The following is an 18,106-nucleotide window of genomic DNA, read 5'->3' as shown; positions in this document are numbered from 1 at the left end:
GCATAGCCAAAAGCCGAACAACACCCTATCACCCGCAAGGAAACGCTCAGTGCGAGAGATTTAACCGGACAATGCATGACATGCTAAGAACGCTCCCGCCAGAAAAGAAGCGAGCCTGGCAGGAACATCTCCCTGAGCTGGTGTTGGCCTATAACAGCCATGTCCATTCGTCGACAGGTTACGCTCCTTTTTATCTCATGTTTGGGAGGGATCCCAGGTTGCCATTGGATATTCTGGACAGAGAGGGCCCTGAGGAGGATGAGGTGACCAATTTGGATGACTGGGTCAAAGGTCACCATGACAGGCTGAAGATAGCCTGTGACGTTGCTCTCAATACAACTAAAGACACAGCCCGAAGTAGGAAAAGGACTTATGATCGCAAGTCCAGTGGGGCTCTCATCAGGCCTGGTGACCGTGTACTAGTTCGTAACCATAGACACCGGGGGCGTAATAAAATACAGGACAAATGGGAGTCAAATCCCCACATTGTAGTCGCTCACAACAATCCCGAGCTACCAGTTTACACCATCCGGCCTGAACGAGGGGGTCCTGAGAGAGTAGTACATAGGGACCAGTTGAAACATTGCACTCTTAGTCCAGAGAGGGACCATAGGAGGCGTAGATCAGTACACCCCGAGGAGGCTGAAACCAATTGGGAAATGGTTCTAGTCCCACAAACCGAATACAGAGGGGGACAGAGTGGGGCAAACCCAAACCCTAACGAGAATGGCCAGATCCTTCAAACTGACCCAGTATTACCTGAGGATAGGGAAATAGAAAATATGGGTAACGAACCACCAGTCTTAAGAAGGTCGCAGAGGGCTAATAAGGGTGTACTTCCTGTTAGATTTAGAGATAATTATGTTATTGGTTCTATGTAGTGTTTTAATGAATATTGTTATATATGGTATTAAGAAGTAGATGTGGAATGTTAAATATGTTAAATGTTCTTTTGATAATTGTTAATGGGTTGTTGATATAAAATGATGTGGGTATATGTTGTTACTATGGGGCCCGGATGTACCGGTGTGAATATTGTGGATGTGGCAGTATTTTAGCAAGGGGGAATGTAAGGGGACTGTTGCCCCCTTACTAACATTCAGTGGGGGTGTTTTGATTGGCTTGCTCCCAGTACTAAAAGGGGAAGGGTCGATGGCAAATCAGGAGCCTGAGACTGACAGTCCCCAGGAACAATGGGGAGAGGCCAATGCTCCAGATCAGCCTGATTGACAGGCTAATCAGAGGGTCAGGAGGCGAGGGAGGCCCCGTCCTCCGTGTGAGCTGGAATTGCCTGGGTCAGACTGAGTGGGGCCGAGCTAAGGAGAAAGCAGGGGCCCAAGCTGAGCTGGAGAGCAGAACCGTGCCAGATCCAGAGGGGCCAGAGCTGCAGCCCCAAAACCAGAGCACAGCCAGGAGAGAGCAGGGGCCTGAGCTAAGTTGCTGGGAGCAGAGCTGCAGCCCCAAAGCCAGAGCACAGCCAGGAGAGAGCAGGGGCCTGAGCTAAGTTGCTGGGAGCAGAGCTGCAGCCCCAAAGCCAGAGCACAGCCAGGAGAGAGCAGGGGCCTGAGCTAAGTTGCTGGGAGCAGAGCTGCAGCCCCAAAGCAGAGTCACAAAAGCAGCCTGCAGAGCAGACCTGCCCTGGGAGGAGAGCTGCAGCAACCAGAGCCAGAGGGGCCAGAGAAGCAGCCCAGGGAGCTGGAGGCAGAGCAGCAGCAGCAGCCGTGCTGAGGCAGAGTGGAGCTGGAGCTGGGGCTGGAGCAGTCCGGAGCTGGGTGCGGTGAGCAGCTGGGGAGAGTGAGGGGGACCCTGGCAGTGGGCCCAGCACAGGGAGATACCTCAGCCAAGAGGCCTTGCAGGCCAGACTTGGAGGGGGATCGTAACCCTGACAGGGCGGGGGCGACGCTGGGAAGAAGGGTCCTGCCACCTAGAGCCTGAGAGCGTGTGGCCACCGCCAGAGCAAGTGTCCAACCCACAGCGTCTCTGCAGCACAGCCAGGGCCTGAGAAGGAGGCCCGGGACCTACAAGGAACAGACTGTGAACTGCCCTGACGTTCCAGAGACACTGCTTGTGATATTCCCTGCCTCAGAGCAGGGTGATGTGTTTCCTTTAACCTTTTCCATTTTTCCTTATTCTTTTTTAAAAGTAATTGTTAATTAAACAACTTGTATTTGCTTTAAATTGTATAAGATGATCAGTGGGTCAGGGAGGTGCCCAGTGCAAAGAGAGTACCCCGGAGTGGGGACACCCTAGCCCCTGTCCTAGGTGACCACAGCAGGGTTGGGGGTCAAGCCCCCCAGGAATCCTGGGCCCAGCCTTGTCGGGGTTTACGAGGACTCTGCCAGACAGGAGAGTGGAAGGGGAGTCCTCGAGGGCAGGGAGGCCTCTGGGTAAAGGAAGTGGGAGCGAGGACTCGGATCCTTTCGCTAGCCCACTTCACCGGGGTAGTGCAGAAGCCAGGAAAGTTCCCCACAATAGCGGGACCATTCCCCCGCTTACATTTGCAGTGGCATGTGAATATAAATACAGCAGAAGCATTATGGACCCCATCTAAATCCTCCTGAAGCCAAGGAAGTCTTTACAAGGACTCGGCCTTATAAAACCATGGGTTGAAAGGGGCAATTCCCACTAAACACCCTTCTTTCTCCTTTATTTCTCTTGTCTGTTTCTGTTTGCCAGCTTCTCCCCACATTCCTGTTCTTGCTCAAAACTTGAACCAAACACCCACTGTATTTATTGGTCACAGAAAATTTTGGTTCTCAATTTTAAAAATTACATTTCAGTTTTGTACATGACCTCCTCGTTTCCAGGGACAAGACTGGAGCGCTGCAGAAAGCCATGTGAAATGGAGAAAGGTGCTACTGACATGGTACTTTTGGTCCAGCAAGCGGAAAGTTCAGGGAATCTAATGAGAGTGCCTGTACTTGTGAGATTTTCACCCAGTCTTGCAGACCCAAGATGGTCAGAAGCATTTGAACTTTCGGCTGCTTATCTGAACAGACCCCCTGAACCTCTTTGAGGTTCACATTTCCCTAATCATAATACAGAGACAGGGTGAAAATCACCCAAAACAAAGCACGCTATCATGACAGGCTCTCTGCAACGGGATGAATTTCACCCTTAGAGTAAACACGCTAATCAAAATTCTGGCGCTTTAAAGTTCACAGAAAGCATCACAAATACAATCAAATTGAATTAAAAAGAATATGTGTGGACTCTTTCTTCCACTAGCCCCCCAGTTCAAGCATGAAGTATGTGACAAAGATACTTTGGTTAAAAACCCCTCAGAAATAATATTAAAAATACCTCCAAGCTTACCCCTGTCTTAGAGAACTTCCCTTTGCAAAGCAAAGGACAATGCAGAATTCCATTTCTACTGAAAAGACAAATTAAATCATTTAAGTCCTCTAAAAGTAGCTTTCAAACTACATGTTTCTTTTTAATGCTGTATTTTTGTTTTCAAATAACAGCTCTGAAAAGGGGCCTCCATAGCAGGCATGTATATCTATCTAGATTTATCAATATATATTGCTCGCTTTCTTCATGTTTCTTGAAAGCCACTTAACCAATTTCATTTGTGCTTCTATAACGTGGCACATGGGGGAGGGGGAGAACCCTACATAGTGGTGGCTGTTGCAATCATGAGCAGGATTTGGTATTATAAACCCAACCAGGGCCGGTGCTACCATTAAGGCAAACTAGGCGATTGCCTAGGGCGCCAAGATTTAGGGGCGCCAAAAAGCGGTGCCCCCAATTTTTTTTTACAGCGTTCCTACGCCCCCTCCCCAAGCGGCGGTCACCGCTCCACTTCTCCCGCCTCCCAGGCTTGTAGCGCCAATCAGCTGTTTGGCGCTGCAAGCCTGGGAGAGGAGGAGAATTAGAGTGGGGGCGGCGTGCTCGGGGAGGAGGCGGAGCAGAGGTGAGCTGGGGTGGGGAGCTGCTGCACGGCTCCCCGGGGGGGGGAGCTGCCGCAGGGGGGGCGCCTCAGGGTGGAGGAGGGGCGGGGAGCTGCTGCAGGGCTGGGGGGGGCGCAAGGTGGAAGTTTCACCTAGGGCGCGAAACTTCCTTGCACCGGCCCTGAACCCCACATTTGATTTAATCACCAGTTGAGAGAATCTGTATCACTTTTAATACATGACTGCCAGCGTGAACTTCATCTCTGTTTCTCACTGGGAAAGCAGCTATGATGCACTTAAGTTTTATGACCAAAGACCCTAAATAAATACATTAGTGCTAAAGAGAATTTCAGTGTAATCTCTGAAATACATAAACAGCAAAGCTGTTTTATCAGTGTGTCCACACTAATGTTTTGTTACTCCACTTATGACCGTTGGCATGGTTATTGCATAAATAATTGTTCTGGACATGTCAATCAAATTAATAGGCATAAAAGAACAGCTTAGTAAAAAATATGACAAATAGATCCCAGCTGTAACTGAAAATTATCCTTTAACATAGCAATATGCTTTCATCTCAACTGCATAAAGACCACTGTATTTAGTCAGGATGAAATTTCATACACTGCAGATGCTCCTGCACAATGCTCTACTGTGTGATTTGCTTATGGCTTCATTATAGATTTAGGGCGTAAATCATCCCGGTGCCGAGGGCCAGCATGAGGCCCAGAGACCACTCAAATCCTACATAAACCCCTGGAGAGAAACTGTTTTCTCTTATCTGAAAGAGGTAGGCATCCAAAAAGTAACATGATCAGTTCTCAGTATCTGGAATCCTAAAGTTATCTATCTATCTATATATCAATCACTTATCTTCTATTTCATTTTGCTATGTTGAATATGTCATGTTCCATACTCTTTTAACCTTATGTTTTATACAAATTAAAGTTATTTTTGAATTGCAAAGAGGATATACGTCAATCACATTTTAAATGGCATATTTGATCAAATGATGGCAGGCAAACTTAATCTTTAAAATTGGATCTTGATTTAATTCAACCATGTTTACCCTCTTTGTGCATTTTCCCACGAATGTGTATTCATAGGTTTTGTTTGGGAAAATATTAGGTGAGGTTTTATTTGTGTAGATATGGACAGCATTGGGAGGACATTTGTATTTGCATGTGAAAAATCTGGGTCATGTTGGAAGCACTTGATTGACTTTGTCACATGTACAGGCCTTTGGGAGCAAGGTGTTAGGAAGCAGGAAGAGAACAGAAAAATGAGAGATGTAGCAATTTTTCAATCAGACAGTTGAGTCACCACTTGAGATGAGCAGCAATGAGGGAAGGAGGATGGAGGGGGATGCTACAGTAGCTCTCTTTAAAATTGCCCTATGGAACCAACTCTGCACAGTGCTGGGTGCTGCCGCCATGTGGTCACCCAATAGCGCAAGACGGAAGGACTGCTGTGGTTAGGAGGTACCCGCATGAGGTGCGCAAGGAGCAGTAGGGAGCATGCATGGCCAGTGCCATTCAGAGAGGTTTGGAGGCCACCACAATTGACATTTCTGTTAGAGCTGGGAGAAGAGTGGGGAACATTTTCCCCAATTTATTCATGAATTCCAAATTTCTATTCATTCCAAACACATCCGCACCATTTGTGTTTGCTTTTCTATGAGTATTTCTGTGACTGTTTTTGTTCACATGAATGTTTGTAGAGGTATTTCATTCATAGTTGTACTGGTATCTATGCATGGGTGCCAGTGGTGGAGAAGGAGAGTCACTGTCCCCCACCACTTTTTAAACAAGGGGGGCATGCCCCCCCCCATTTGAGAATCTGAACTCACCAGGGGCCCAGCTGAGGTCAACACCCTCCTAGTCTCTGACTTGAGCTGGGTGGTGTAATGGCAGATTCCCTTCACTGCTGGCAGGATGGAGTGGTGGCTGGGCCAAATTTGAGTGAGTGGCAGTGTGACCTGGCACACGGGATTACAATGCCACTCACATTTGGCCCATTTTGATTGCTTCCCCTCCCTCTTTTGCAGTCTGTTCAGTGGCACTCCTGTATCTATGTGTGAACGGATGTGTGACTGAACAAAAGTATAATGTTGAAAGTCAGTTCCTAGCTAATATTTGTCTCCACATCATCCAAATGGCTCAACCCATTTAACTCAAACATTCCAAACAAACTCACCTGTGGGTTGAGCCCAAGTATGGAAAGCTTCAGCCCAAAAGGATTTTTTTTTTTTTTTTAGAAGATTCTAAGCAACTGAAAATGCGAGGCAGGAATGGAAGCAGGAATTCATTTTTCACAAATATTAAGCTTATTCCTTCACAGAAACATGCCATGAGAGGAGGGATAGCTCAGTGGTTTGAGCATTGGCCTGCTAAATCTGGGGTTGTGAGTTCAATCCTTGAGGGGGCCATTTAGGGATCTGGGGCAAAAATCTGTCTGGGGATTGGTCCTGGTTTGAGCAGGGGGTTGGACTAGATGACCTCCTGAGGTCCCTTCCAACCCTGATATTCTATGAATGTTCTATGAAAGGGATTGTGACTTGTAAACCCTACATGGAGCTTTTCCTGGCAGTGATGCTAATTAACAGATTTTAATTTGAGGTGGGAGGGGCTTTTCCCAGAATGTGTATCAAGCAAATCATACCTTTATGTTAACAGAAGGAAAACTGAATGCCAACAAAAGTATCGTTACTTGCTAAGACAAACCAATTCCCCCTCCCCCGTAAAAAATCTTTGGAACAAAAGCTTCACAGTTAATGGACATAGGTATTACTTGAACTAAATATTTCCACATTTTTGGTCTGTGCCAAAATGTCAAGTTTGCCTTTGGGCTAAGCTAATGTTCCTGCTGGGTCACTAAGGCAACGGGGGTCTATCAGAAAACAAGAGGTGGTCAAGACCATGCCAGATTTAATCAGTCAACGATTTAAATAGCACCTGGGGCTGCAATAAATTGTTCTTTATCGAGCAGCAGGTTTTATTGTGTCAGTAAAAACATTTATCAGCTGCTTGAGACAAATTAATAGCTATTTTCCCAATTATGGGGGGGGAGGGAAAGAGGTGATGAGCAAAGGGAGAAGTTCTAACAAGTAAGTGAATTCTGACTGAGCTCGGATGATTTACTTTGTGGACTTCATCCAAGCCTAGCTATTGTGAAGCACAGTAAATCTCATTTTAATAATAGAAGATAATTCTTCCTCACTAAAGAAACAATGCTATTTTTATGCCTCAGCTGCCAAACTGGAGTATGAGCATCCCTCTCTTTGACACATTTACCTCTCTTAAAAAGCAGTTTCCTCTAAAATCTAGGGCCTGTAATTGTTTTATAAGAAAGCAGCATTATAACTTGTGAGATTTATGTTACCTCTGATGGACAGAATTACCATTGTGAAGATTGTGTGTTTGACATTCTTTGCTTTCCTTAGATGCAGCAATTGTGGACGTCGCCCCTTCAGATCACTTGCTTGCCAAAAGTTTCCATTTGGGAGTTTAACTAAAAAAATAAAGTGATGAGATGATGGCCGAGGGAGGTAAATGGCAGTAGAGCAAGGGTACCTGAGAACTTTATAAAGCACACAATGACAGCTATAAAGCACTATCTCTAAAAAGAAAATAAGATGACTGTCAGGAAAAGAAGAATCATTTCACCAGTAATCAGGACAGCTAGCTCAGTATATACTTGGATGAGTCACATAAAGTCTCTAGGGGAAAATATATGCTTGAATGTTGGCTGGCTGTGTCCTTGAACTCTGATTATGGTGAGGAGAGAAGAGGTGGCTGAATAGAGAAGAAAGCGTGAGAGGTTGATTAATGTTATTGACTTTTTAATGGCAACTATCTTAAGATACGATAGATGGTTTGAATGATGCTGTCAAAACAGGACTATTTGCCATGAGTAAGAACTATTTACCCAAGTACAACTTATTATCATGGGACCCTTAGGACAGTCAATATATTCCTAAAGTGTGTGGCGGAGCAAAGAGGTTTATTATTAATATCACATTGTTCAGATGATTATTGTTTGAGGGGTCTACTGAATTGCCAAAATATTTAGAATGCCTTTGACAGAACTGAAAAAAAAAGTTTTCCGAGATGGTGTCCTCAATAACTGGGACACAACTGGCTTGAAAGCAGAACAGAAATTAAATATAAGCAAAGTAACCTCAAAGTCATTAAAGGGGGAGCCTGGATGGTGCATTGTATTTTGAAAGAGGAAAAGTGGAATTATTACGTGCACCTTGTATCTGAGCTCAATACTGAGCTGCATTTATTTACAGACTAATCATTGGGGAAGTAATTTGGAAGCATGTTTTCAACATTTATGCTGTCTGAAAAGTCGGCCAGAAACATGACAGATGAGGTTACAAAAAAACATGGCAAATTGTAGTTGTATTCAGAGCTTTGATCCACAGTTGGAGCATTAGTTATTTGCAGGAGAATCTTGAAAAACTCGCAACAACAACGATACACCAGGTGATTTGGGAACAGGTGGTTGGGAATAAAAACAGGCCATTACACTGTATTATGATTTACACTGCCTAATGTATAGTTTGAAAATATACATTAGCAGATCATTTAAGGACAAAAACATGCCAGAGGTTTATAATATAATATAGTTTCCCACACTCATTTCAAGTTACATTATGGAATCCCCAGGGAGAATCCAGAATTTCTTTGAACATTTGGCTATTCAGAGAAGGAAGTTGTTATAATTTCATCAGCTTTGACAGGGACAAGTTCAAGACATGTTATAGTCCCTCCCAAGAGAAATGGAGTATCATTTCCATTACATATGTAGAGTACGATATGTCTAATACAGACCAAATTCTGCCCAAAGTGTTCAGCATGATTCAGTGACCAATGGAGCTTTAAAGTTCCCTCCATTTCTCAGCTGGTGTTCTTCCTTGCATTGGACAAACATTGAGTTTCAGGGTTTTTTTTAAAAAGAAACAACCTCCTACAGAACAGGTGGAATTTTAAGGCTCCAGATGTTTAACAGCCCCCAAAATTTAGTCCTTTGGGTTGAAAAGACATGAGAAGCTTCAGGGACAATGGCTAGTGAGAGTTAAAAAACCCATTGAGCATCACATGCTGAACAGAAGAAATATAGGCCTGATTCTGCCACCTTCACTCACATTTATTATCTTACTATCAAGTAGTCCCATTGCTATCAAATAATTGGCAAAACTGAGCCCTGTGTACATAGGATCCTATTAGTCCAAGTAACATACAATTTAAGTTTTCATTTCCATTCTTCAGGAACAAAAATAGTCTACTCTGTCATCACTGAATTGTACAGGATCATTATGTTGCAAATATAAACACAATCATATTAGTATAAAGTAATAAGTGACATTTTATTGTTGATACACAGTGGAGCAACCTAGCTGCCTCACAAAAAGAGGCAATCAAAACTCTAATTTTAGCAATAGAAAAGCATGCCAACAATATAAAAAGGAGTTCAGGCCCTTTCTAAGACAGATAATTCCTTGTGTCTTCTCAAATCAGAATGAAACACAGTCTAAAGGTCTAAGGCAAAAATACTGACACTCTGCACCTGAAACCAAAAAGTGGCAAGCACCACCTGAGAAGTTTAAGCTGGAAGAAGCTTTTATCCATCTGAAACCCAGTCCACTAAAGGAAAGAATTCATTTTCCAAAGCAAAATATATAAGAAAAAAATCAGTTTACGTAATGTAAATTCTCTACATAAGGACGATTTGATACAACTGATCACATGTATACAGCAAAGCAGTGAACAAGATGGAAGAGTTGTACATTTAGAAATAGTAGATGCTACAATCCAATTAGCATTCAGGGTTATCTTAGATTTCAAGTGGCTTTCCAACAGTTTCATCACTGACACACCTGTTTCTTGGCAGACATACACGACACAGGACATTTTCCACAAGGTTACACCAGTTTTAAAATTCCTGTCATTTAAGTACTGGGTCTATCCAGATTTAGTGTCCCATTATATTAGTAAACTAAATACAGTTGCTGTTCTTCTGGCTAAGGTTACCTAAATGCATTCATATTGGTTTGGAGGAGAATGAGCAGTGGCTGGCTGCCAATGTTTGATTATTTTTGCACTTGGAAAGCAAAAATCAATTTTGCTGTTTCTTCTTCCTTATATAACTGTCCTGTATTTTTAATGCCCCATCCTGCATTTATAATACTTGAGGGAGCAGAAAATACAAATGGCCAAATTCTGCTTTCCGATATTGTTTGTGCAACTGCCCAGGAGGTAAATGGAAGCTGTGTGCATGCATCTGAGAGCAGAATTGGATCCATACTTTGTATGAGCATTATTCTCCTTTAGGGTACACTGGCATATCATTGCATTGGGGTTGGTGCAAAGCCACTCTGGCATGAAGGGAGTTCCAGGTGGCTGTCAGAATATCTCCTGAAGCCTGGCCTGCAAGGGAGTGTGCTGTGCACCCCCAGGATAATATGAACAGAGTTGTCCTTAAACTCCCACTGTGCCTTGCCCTTATGGAAGGCTCCTTACACCCCTCCAAACCCCCAGTATGCATCCCTTTTGGGGGACAAGCAATCAGGTGTTAGGTTCCCACCTGTCATTGACTTTTAGTAGGAGTTGGGCACCTAACTTCCTTTTGCACCTTTGAAAATCTCCCAGAATTACCAAAGTGTATCAATTGGGAAAGATTGCTGTTTGGATTTACGGAACAGTCTCACACAGACCTTAGTGTCTATGGAGAGCTCCCAAGCCTGGCTCATCATATCCGTGTTAATATATGTAATTATGGTGACACCATCATTTGGGTTGATGCTTAAAGGCGCAAAGGACAGTTAGGTGCCTAACTACCATTAGAGACTAAACTGCTACACAATACCTCATGTTAATATATATGTCCTATTTCTAGTGTTCACCAGTTCATTTGATGGATATGCTCATACACTAGGCATCATACGTTGAAGCATATAACAAAACAAAATTCAGTGCTACAGGAGTATTTCATCATGCACTCTATTACTAAATCAGACAAGAACTGCCCAGGAAGAAATGAATACAAGCCTATAGGGTCAAGCCACCATGTGTTCATTGTGTAGGTCATGGAGAGACCACAAAGATTCCACGCTCCCTGTGGGTAGCAGGGAGGTTCTGAGGGAGGTAGGGGCAGTGTCCGTGCCTCCGCAACTAAGCTAATCCACTGGCCTGAAATTCTGCATGGTTTAGAGCAGGGGTCGGCAACGTTCGGCACGCAGCTCGCCAGGGTAAGCACCCTGGCGGGCCGGACCAGTTTATTTACCTGCTGACGCGGCAGGGTTCGCCATCCCGGGCCAATGGGGGCGGCGAGAAGCGGCGCGGGTGAGCGATGTGCTGGCCGCGGCTTCCCGTCACCCCCATTGGCCCGGGACAGCGAACCGCGGCCAGTGGGGGCCGCGATCGGCTGAACCTGCCATGTCAGCAGGTAAATAAACTGGCCCGGCCCGCTAGGGTGCTTACCCTGGCGAGCCGCGTGCCGAACGTTGCCGACCCCTGGTTTAGAGGCTGCAACCCACAGGCTGTATTAACAGCTGCAACACCTTGGGAAGAGTGGGAGGATTCTCTCCCTACAGCGATTCTCAGCCCAAAGCAGTTTATTTTGGCTTTGCACAAGGCTCCAAAATTTGGCCATAGAGCATATGAATTCGTGTCACTATTTGTAAATCAGATGAAGATCACTGCATTAAAACTACTGCTCTTCTGATTTCTGCTATACAGCACACTTCCATTATTACTTACAGCTGTGGGCCACGGTATCATGGGGACAGCCAACATTTTACAAGACTTTTTGTTGTCACAAAAAACAAGAGAAAAGCACTTACCATAAAACCAGGAAACTCCAATTGCCTCCATTAAAACAGCAAACAGGATTGAAGTCCCAGCTGCAAATGTGTCCAGTAGTGTGAGGACGTAAATTCCACCCTGAGGCATAAAAATCCAACAAGTATCATAGATTCATAGATTCCAAGGCCAGACGGGACCTCTATGCTCATGTAATCTGAGCTCCTACATAACATGGGCCAGAGAATGTCCCCCAAATTATTCCTAGAGCAGATCTTTTATAAAAACATCCAATCCTGATTTTAAAATGGCCAGTGAGGGTGAATGCACCACGACCCTTGGTGCAGTGTTCTAATGGTGAATTATTCTCAATATTAAAAATGTATGCCTTATTTCCAGTCTGAATTTGCTCTAATAAATTTGTTAGTCTCTAAGGTGCCACAAGTACTCCTGTTATTAGTCTGAATTTGTTTAGCTTGAATTTCCAGCCATTGGATTATGGCTATACCATTCTCTGCTAGATTGAAGAACCCATTATTAAATATTTGTTCCTCATGTAGAGATTTATAGACTGTAATCAAGTCACCCCTTAAGCTTCTCTTTGTTAAACTAAATAGATTAACGTCATTGAGTCTATCACTAGAAGGCAGGTTTTCTAATCCTTTAATCATTCTTGTGGCTGTTCTCTGAACCCTCTCAATTTATCAACATCCTTCATGAATTCCCCTGTTTATGCATTGTAGGGTCACATTAGCCTTTTTGGCCACAGCATTGCACTGGGAGCTCATGTTCCCCCAAATATCCACCATGACCCTCAACTCTTTTTCAGAGTCACTGCTTCCCAAGATAGAGTTTCTCCATTCTGTAAGTATGGCCAACATTCTTTGTTTCTAGCTCTACACATTTACATGTAGTTGTATTAAAACTGTATCAGTGACCTGTCCTTTTCATTATTTACCACTCCTCCAATTTTTGTGTCATCTGCAAATTTATCAGGGATGATTTTGTGTTTTCTTCTAGGTAATTGAAAAAAATGTTAAATAGTGTAGGGCCAAGAACACATTCCTGTGAGACCCCACTTGAAACACACACACTTGATGATGAATCCTCATTTATAAGGCCTATCATTATCTGGGTCATCCCATTTAGCCTTTTAAAATATTGCCACATTTTCTTTCTTCTGGAACTTTCCCCGTGTTCTAAGACATTGAAAATCAGCATTAACCATCCAGTGGGTTCCTTAGCCGGATCTTTTAAAACTCTTGGATGCATGTCATCTGGACTTGCTGATTTACAAATGTTTAACTGTAGTAGTTGCTGTTTAACATCCTCCTGAGATACTATTGGAATGGAAAGAGTGTTATCGTCATCATGTGAGACTACATCATCTGTTTCCCCCCAAAAATACGGAATAGATATCGATATTGAAAACTTCTGCCTTTCTGCATTATTACTGATAATTCTACTGTTTCCATACAGTAATGGGCCAATACAATTGTCAGGATTGTTCTTCTTCCCAGTATCCTTAACTCCTCCTTGTCGTTAACTCTGATGGTCATATATTTCTCTTTGTGTTCCTTTTCTTCCTTTATCAGTTTCTATAGTTCCTAGCTTCTGATTTATATTCATTACTGTCAACGTCCCCTTTCTTCCATTATTATATATTTTTATTTTTTATATTTACCTTCACTTCCCCTCTAAACCAGGTCAATTTTTTAATCAGTACGGCCTTCCTTGATTATGAGATTGTGACTTTTTGGGCATCTAGTTAAGTGTTCTTAAACAATTCCCAATTATGATTTAGATTTTTCTGATTAAATTCTTCCTCCCAGTTGATCTGGCTCATAATTGTTTTCAACTTTGTGAAACTGGCCCTGTTAAAGCACCAAGCATATATATTACTGGTCTGGACTTTATTCTGCTTCCATATTGTAAATATGATCAAGTTATGATTGCTTGTACCTAAGCTATGATTAATTTTTAGTTCTGTGATCAGTTTCTCTTTATCTGTTAAGATTTGATCTAATATAGAATTCCCCCATGTTGGATTCAACAGCTTTTCATTTAGCAAACTGTCATCTATAATATTTAGAAATTCCAAGGATATTTTAATACTGGCAGCATGAGATCTCCAGCATATGTCACTCAAATTGAAGTCCCCCATGATCACGCAGCTTTCCCCCCCCTACACATTATGGTTAGAGGCATAAGGAGCTGGTCATCCTGTTCCCTTGTGTGATTTGGTGGTGTGTAGCAAATGCCAACTAATACTCCATCTTGTGCTTTATGCATTAGGACATTGATTCATAGGCATTCAAGATCATTTTCTTTGGAGTTATGAGTGACTCAGAAACCAATAATGCCATTTTTGACATAGAGTGCCACTTCCCTTTTGCCCACTCAATCCTTCCTAAATAGGTTATAACCACTGATTTTAATATTCCAGTCTTACACATCATCCCATCAGGTTTCAGTAATACCAACTAGATTGAATTTATACTCATAAATAAGCAATTCCAATTCAATCTTGTTTGTTATCCTGGTTCCTAGCACTGGGTGTATAGGCAATTAAAGAATTGTTTCTCTTCATATCCTCGGGTTCCTTCATTAATTTTGTTTTCAACATCTTGATTCTGTGCTAAATGAGTGCTCATATTTCCCCTGTTTTTACTCTCCCCTGTTGTTGTTAGTTTAATGCTCTCCTGACTACTCTAGCCAGACTACCCCTGAGGAGATTGGTTCCCCTTCTACTGGTGGAGGTGGTCCAAACTATACTGCTTCCTCTCCCCGTAGAAGGTCGACCAATGTACCATAAAACCAAAATCTCCCACCCTCCACCACTTATCTAGCTAGTGGTTCATTGCCAGAATCTTCTGCCTTCTGTCTTCCTTCGCTTGTGGGACAGGAAGGATCTCAGAGAAGATTGTTTCAAGTTTATTCTTCTTCAGGACACTTCCAAGTTCCCTGAAGTCATCTATTATCTGTGAGATGTCCCATGATGCCGTGTCATTAGTGCCGAAGTGAATCATCATGAATGGCTCCTTGACCATTGACTTCAGAAGCCTATCCAATCTTAGAGTGAGGTCTTGTGTCTTGGCTCCAGGAAGACAGCACACCGTCCTGTTATCCATCTGTCCCTTGCAGAATGATCTTTCAATTCTTCTGAGTACAAAATGTCCAACAAGGATCATCAGTCTTTCTTGGACACTTGGAGAACTCTTTGTGGATATGCTTGATTTTCGTACCGGTTGTCCTGTACATCTTTCCATTCCCTAGGACCAGCTGGATCTTGAGAGGAATCTTCTATAGTTTCCATACGGAGGACCTGGAATTGATTGGAAACTTCTAGCTGTGTGGAATTTCTCCTGGTCATCATCTCTCTGGTGGCCTCAGTCTATTCATCCTCATCTGTCTCCAGCTGTGAGGAATGCTGATGTGATTTCTTGCCTCTGGTGGTTATGAACTGCCAGGCCTCCTCCTCTGATTTCCTGTTTCCCTGACTTTTTGGTGATCAGCAACTTTCTTCCTTGAACCTGGGGGTGCGGATGCTTCCTAGACCTGTCTAGGAACTCCTCTGCTTCTCAGTAGCATCTCTATTTGCACCTCCAGTCCAAGAATGTTTTCCTCCAGCACAGCCACCAACTTGCACTTCATGCACCAGGAAGTCCCTTCTTGTTTCGGCAGGAAAGAAAACGTGGCAAATCTGCTGTGGGTCACCACCACTGTTCCATCACTGGTCATCTTAAAATCAGACGTAGAGCTGAACCTGGAAGGAAAGGCTCTCACACACCTTCTCTCAACTCCGTCCAAAACTCTCCTGTTAGCTGCCTCTGTTCATGGCCTTTGAATTTGCCGAGCAAGTGACTTTTTATACCAGAGCTCCCTGCTTAGCTCAGCTCAGCTTCGTCCCCACCACCAGGGAGTGATTAACTACTCAGAGACTTGAAATAGCAGGGCTCCTCAGAACTCTTAAAGAAACAGTTAAAATTCTTCTACTTTCAAAGTTTATCCTCCAGGTACCAGAGGTCTGATGTGTAGAAATATAATAATCTCAGTATGTTCAGGGGCGGCTCTATGTATTTTGCCGCCCCAAGCACGCCAGTCAGGCGGCTTTCGGCGGCATGCCTGTGGGAGGTCCACTGGTCACGCGGATTCGGCGGCATGCCTGCAGGAGGTCCGCCGGTCCTGCGCCTTCGGCGTACCCACCGCTGAATTGCCGCCGAAACCGTGGGACCGGCGGACCTCCCGCAGGCATGCCGCCAAAGGCAGCCTGACTGCCGCCCTCCCGGTGACCGGCAGGCCGCCCCCCACAGCACGCGCTTGGTGCGCTGGTGCTTGGAGCTGCCGCTGAGTATGTTTAACCAAGGAGGGGAAAGCTTGGGCATCCCTTGGGCTGCATGGAAAATGGTGGGTTTGAATGAACAACCCTTGCAAATGGGTTTAGCCCTCACCCACAAAATGGGAGCTGAAAAATGGATGGAATTCGCTGGAACACACAGTTAGTGAGCACCGTCAGTTTCCAGTAACTTCAGTGGGAACTGAGGTCTCTTGGTGCCTTGCAGAACTTCTCACCAACTTGGAGGATTGAGCCCAAACTACAGCTAGCGTAGAGTTACTTCTCAAAGTAGCTGCAAGGCATTGGTGTGTCACAGTCATGGCTGCTATCACTCCACTTCTTCCCATAGCCAGGTTTGTGGTCCAATGGATCTGCAGTCTTGGATCCAATGTCCCATTCCCATGCTCCTGTAGAGTGGCCTAGTGCATACAAATGGCTGTGAAATCTCCATTGCCTGCTCTCCAGTACAGTAGGAGAGCCCTGGTTATGCTGTGGTTTGTGTCTTTTTCTGTGGCTGAAGTGTGGTGACAGGATTTCACCCGACATAAATATCCCCTCTCCTCCGAAATATACACCCCCTGAAATGCATTGATTTGGAACTGTAAGTTGCATTTACGAGATTCTTGCAAAATTGTTTTTCAGACACTCTGAGCTGGATTTGACTTTGTTTTATTTGATTGGTCTTTGGGTAAACTATTAAATGTCTCATTTTATTTAGTGTGGAGTGAAGAGAATGGGGGGGGATTGTTGGCATATGGAGCTCCCTATCGTTTTGAAATGAAGCAAAACAAAATATTTTAAGACATTGTTACCATTTCATCCCCTGCAAACAGCTGAGAGAACTTCCAGCCAGGGTAGATTCTAACAATCTTATTTATAAACAAACCCATTATGAATATGCCTGCTCCTCGTGTGGATTTTGTCTTTAGTATCTTTAACAATTTAAAAAAGAGGATAAATACTATTCGTTTTGTAGATCTGATGATGATTTTACTGTTTAATTAACAAAGACATAGTTTAGCTTTTCTCTTCTTATAGCATATGGAGACTTTGTACCAGAGATGTCGCTATTTACAGTAACCAATGGAGACGGCTATCTAGGCTTTTCTGAGTTATAAACTCTGGAGATGTGGAGATCTGGCCAAAGTTTGGATTAACATAGGGCACCTAACAAACTGTATGGCAAATATTTTAGCAACAAGCAAAAGACTGTTTATTGAATAGTGTTTTAGGTGAGAAATTCTGCTCTACACCTGTTCATTATTTGAATGCCTTTCTTTTAGAAATCCAGCAAGGTGCCTGATGAAATATGTCTGTATGAAAAACAGACTGCTTTGAAAGGATATCCCAAAGATTTTCAAGGAGAAATTCAACTGATTATTTTATCTCTATGGTCTCACAGGGGATTTGTGCTGTTGTGAAAAGAGAGTTTTCTACCCTGTACACATGTGACATCAACTTTTTCTTTGACATGCACTAATGTATTGGTACCTGTCAAGGCAATTCAGTGCAGTCTAGCTTGTTTGAGGATTTAATCCCACAGAGGTACATAATTTGAAAGACACTGAACTAGATTCTCATGTGGTCTGAATTGGCATAGCGCAGTTGAAGTCAATGGAGTTACACCAATTTAGACCAGCTAAAGATCTGATCCATTGTGTTTCTTCAAACCCATTGGCCCAAGCCTATTGTTAACCCAGATGAGACCTTGAACAAGGAAGTAGTATGTCCAGCTGTATTAGATGACAGAGAAAGCTGAAAAATGTAAAAAGGGTCAATATTTATTATTAGTATAAATTATCTGTATTATTAATATAAGACTTACTTTCAATCTTTGAAAACCCTTTCTAGATAATGAAACACTGTAGTGAAAAAACTACCAGGAAAATGCATTTTGTTAACTTTAAAATTTCTTTAAAACTTTTCAATTCATTAATTAGTACCATTTTAATAACTTTCTGCTAACTTGTTGATCTGTGAGTCAGTGAAATGCTGATAGCCAGGGATGTGGTCATAGGATCCCAGCACTGGTGCATTCATTATGGCTACCTAAGGTATAATGCATATGG

The 18,106-nt window shown here is 43.4% G+C and overlaps 1 protein-coding gene across 1 annotated transcript in view; it reads right to left on the bottom strand.

Annotated features, from left to right (window-relative positions):
- Positions 1-18,106, bottom strand: part of SLC6A2 (solute carrier family 6 member 2) — a 119,910-nt gene that overhangs the window by 32,355 nt on the left and 69,449 nt on the right. Inside the window, exon 10 of the mRNA XM_065416415.1 lies at positions 11,743-11,842. Coding sequence (XP_065272487.1) covers positions 11,743-11,842 — 100 coding nt within the window. The remainder of the gene's footprint in view (positions 1-11,742; positions 11,843-18,106) is intronic.

Source organism: Emys orbicularis, chromosome 14 (assembly GCF_028017835.1).
Source record: "Emys orbicularis isolate rEmyOrb1 chromosome 14, rEmyOrb1.hap1, whole genome shotgun sequence".
Lineage (NCBI taxonomy): Eukaryota > Metazoa > Chordata > Testudines > Emydidae > Emys > Emys orbicularis.
Note: the sequence above shows the minus strand (reverse complement) of the source record. Positions and strands in the feature narration are given on the sequence as shown.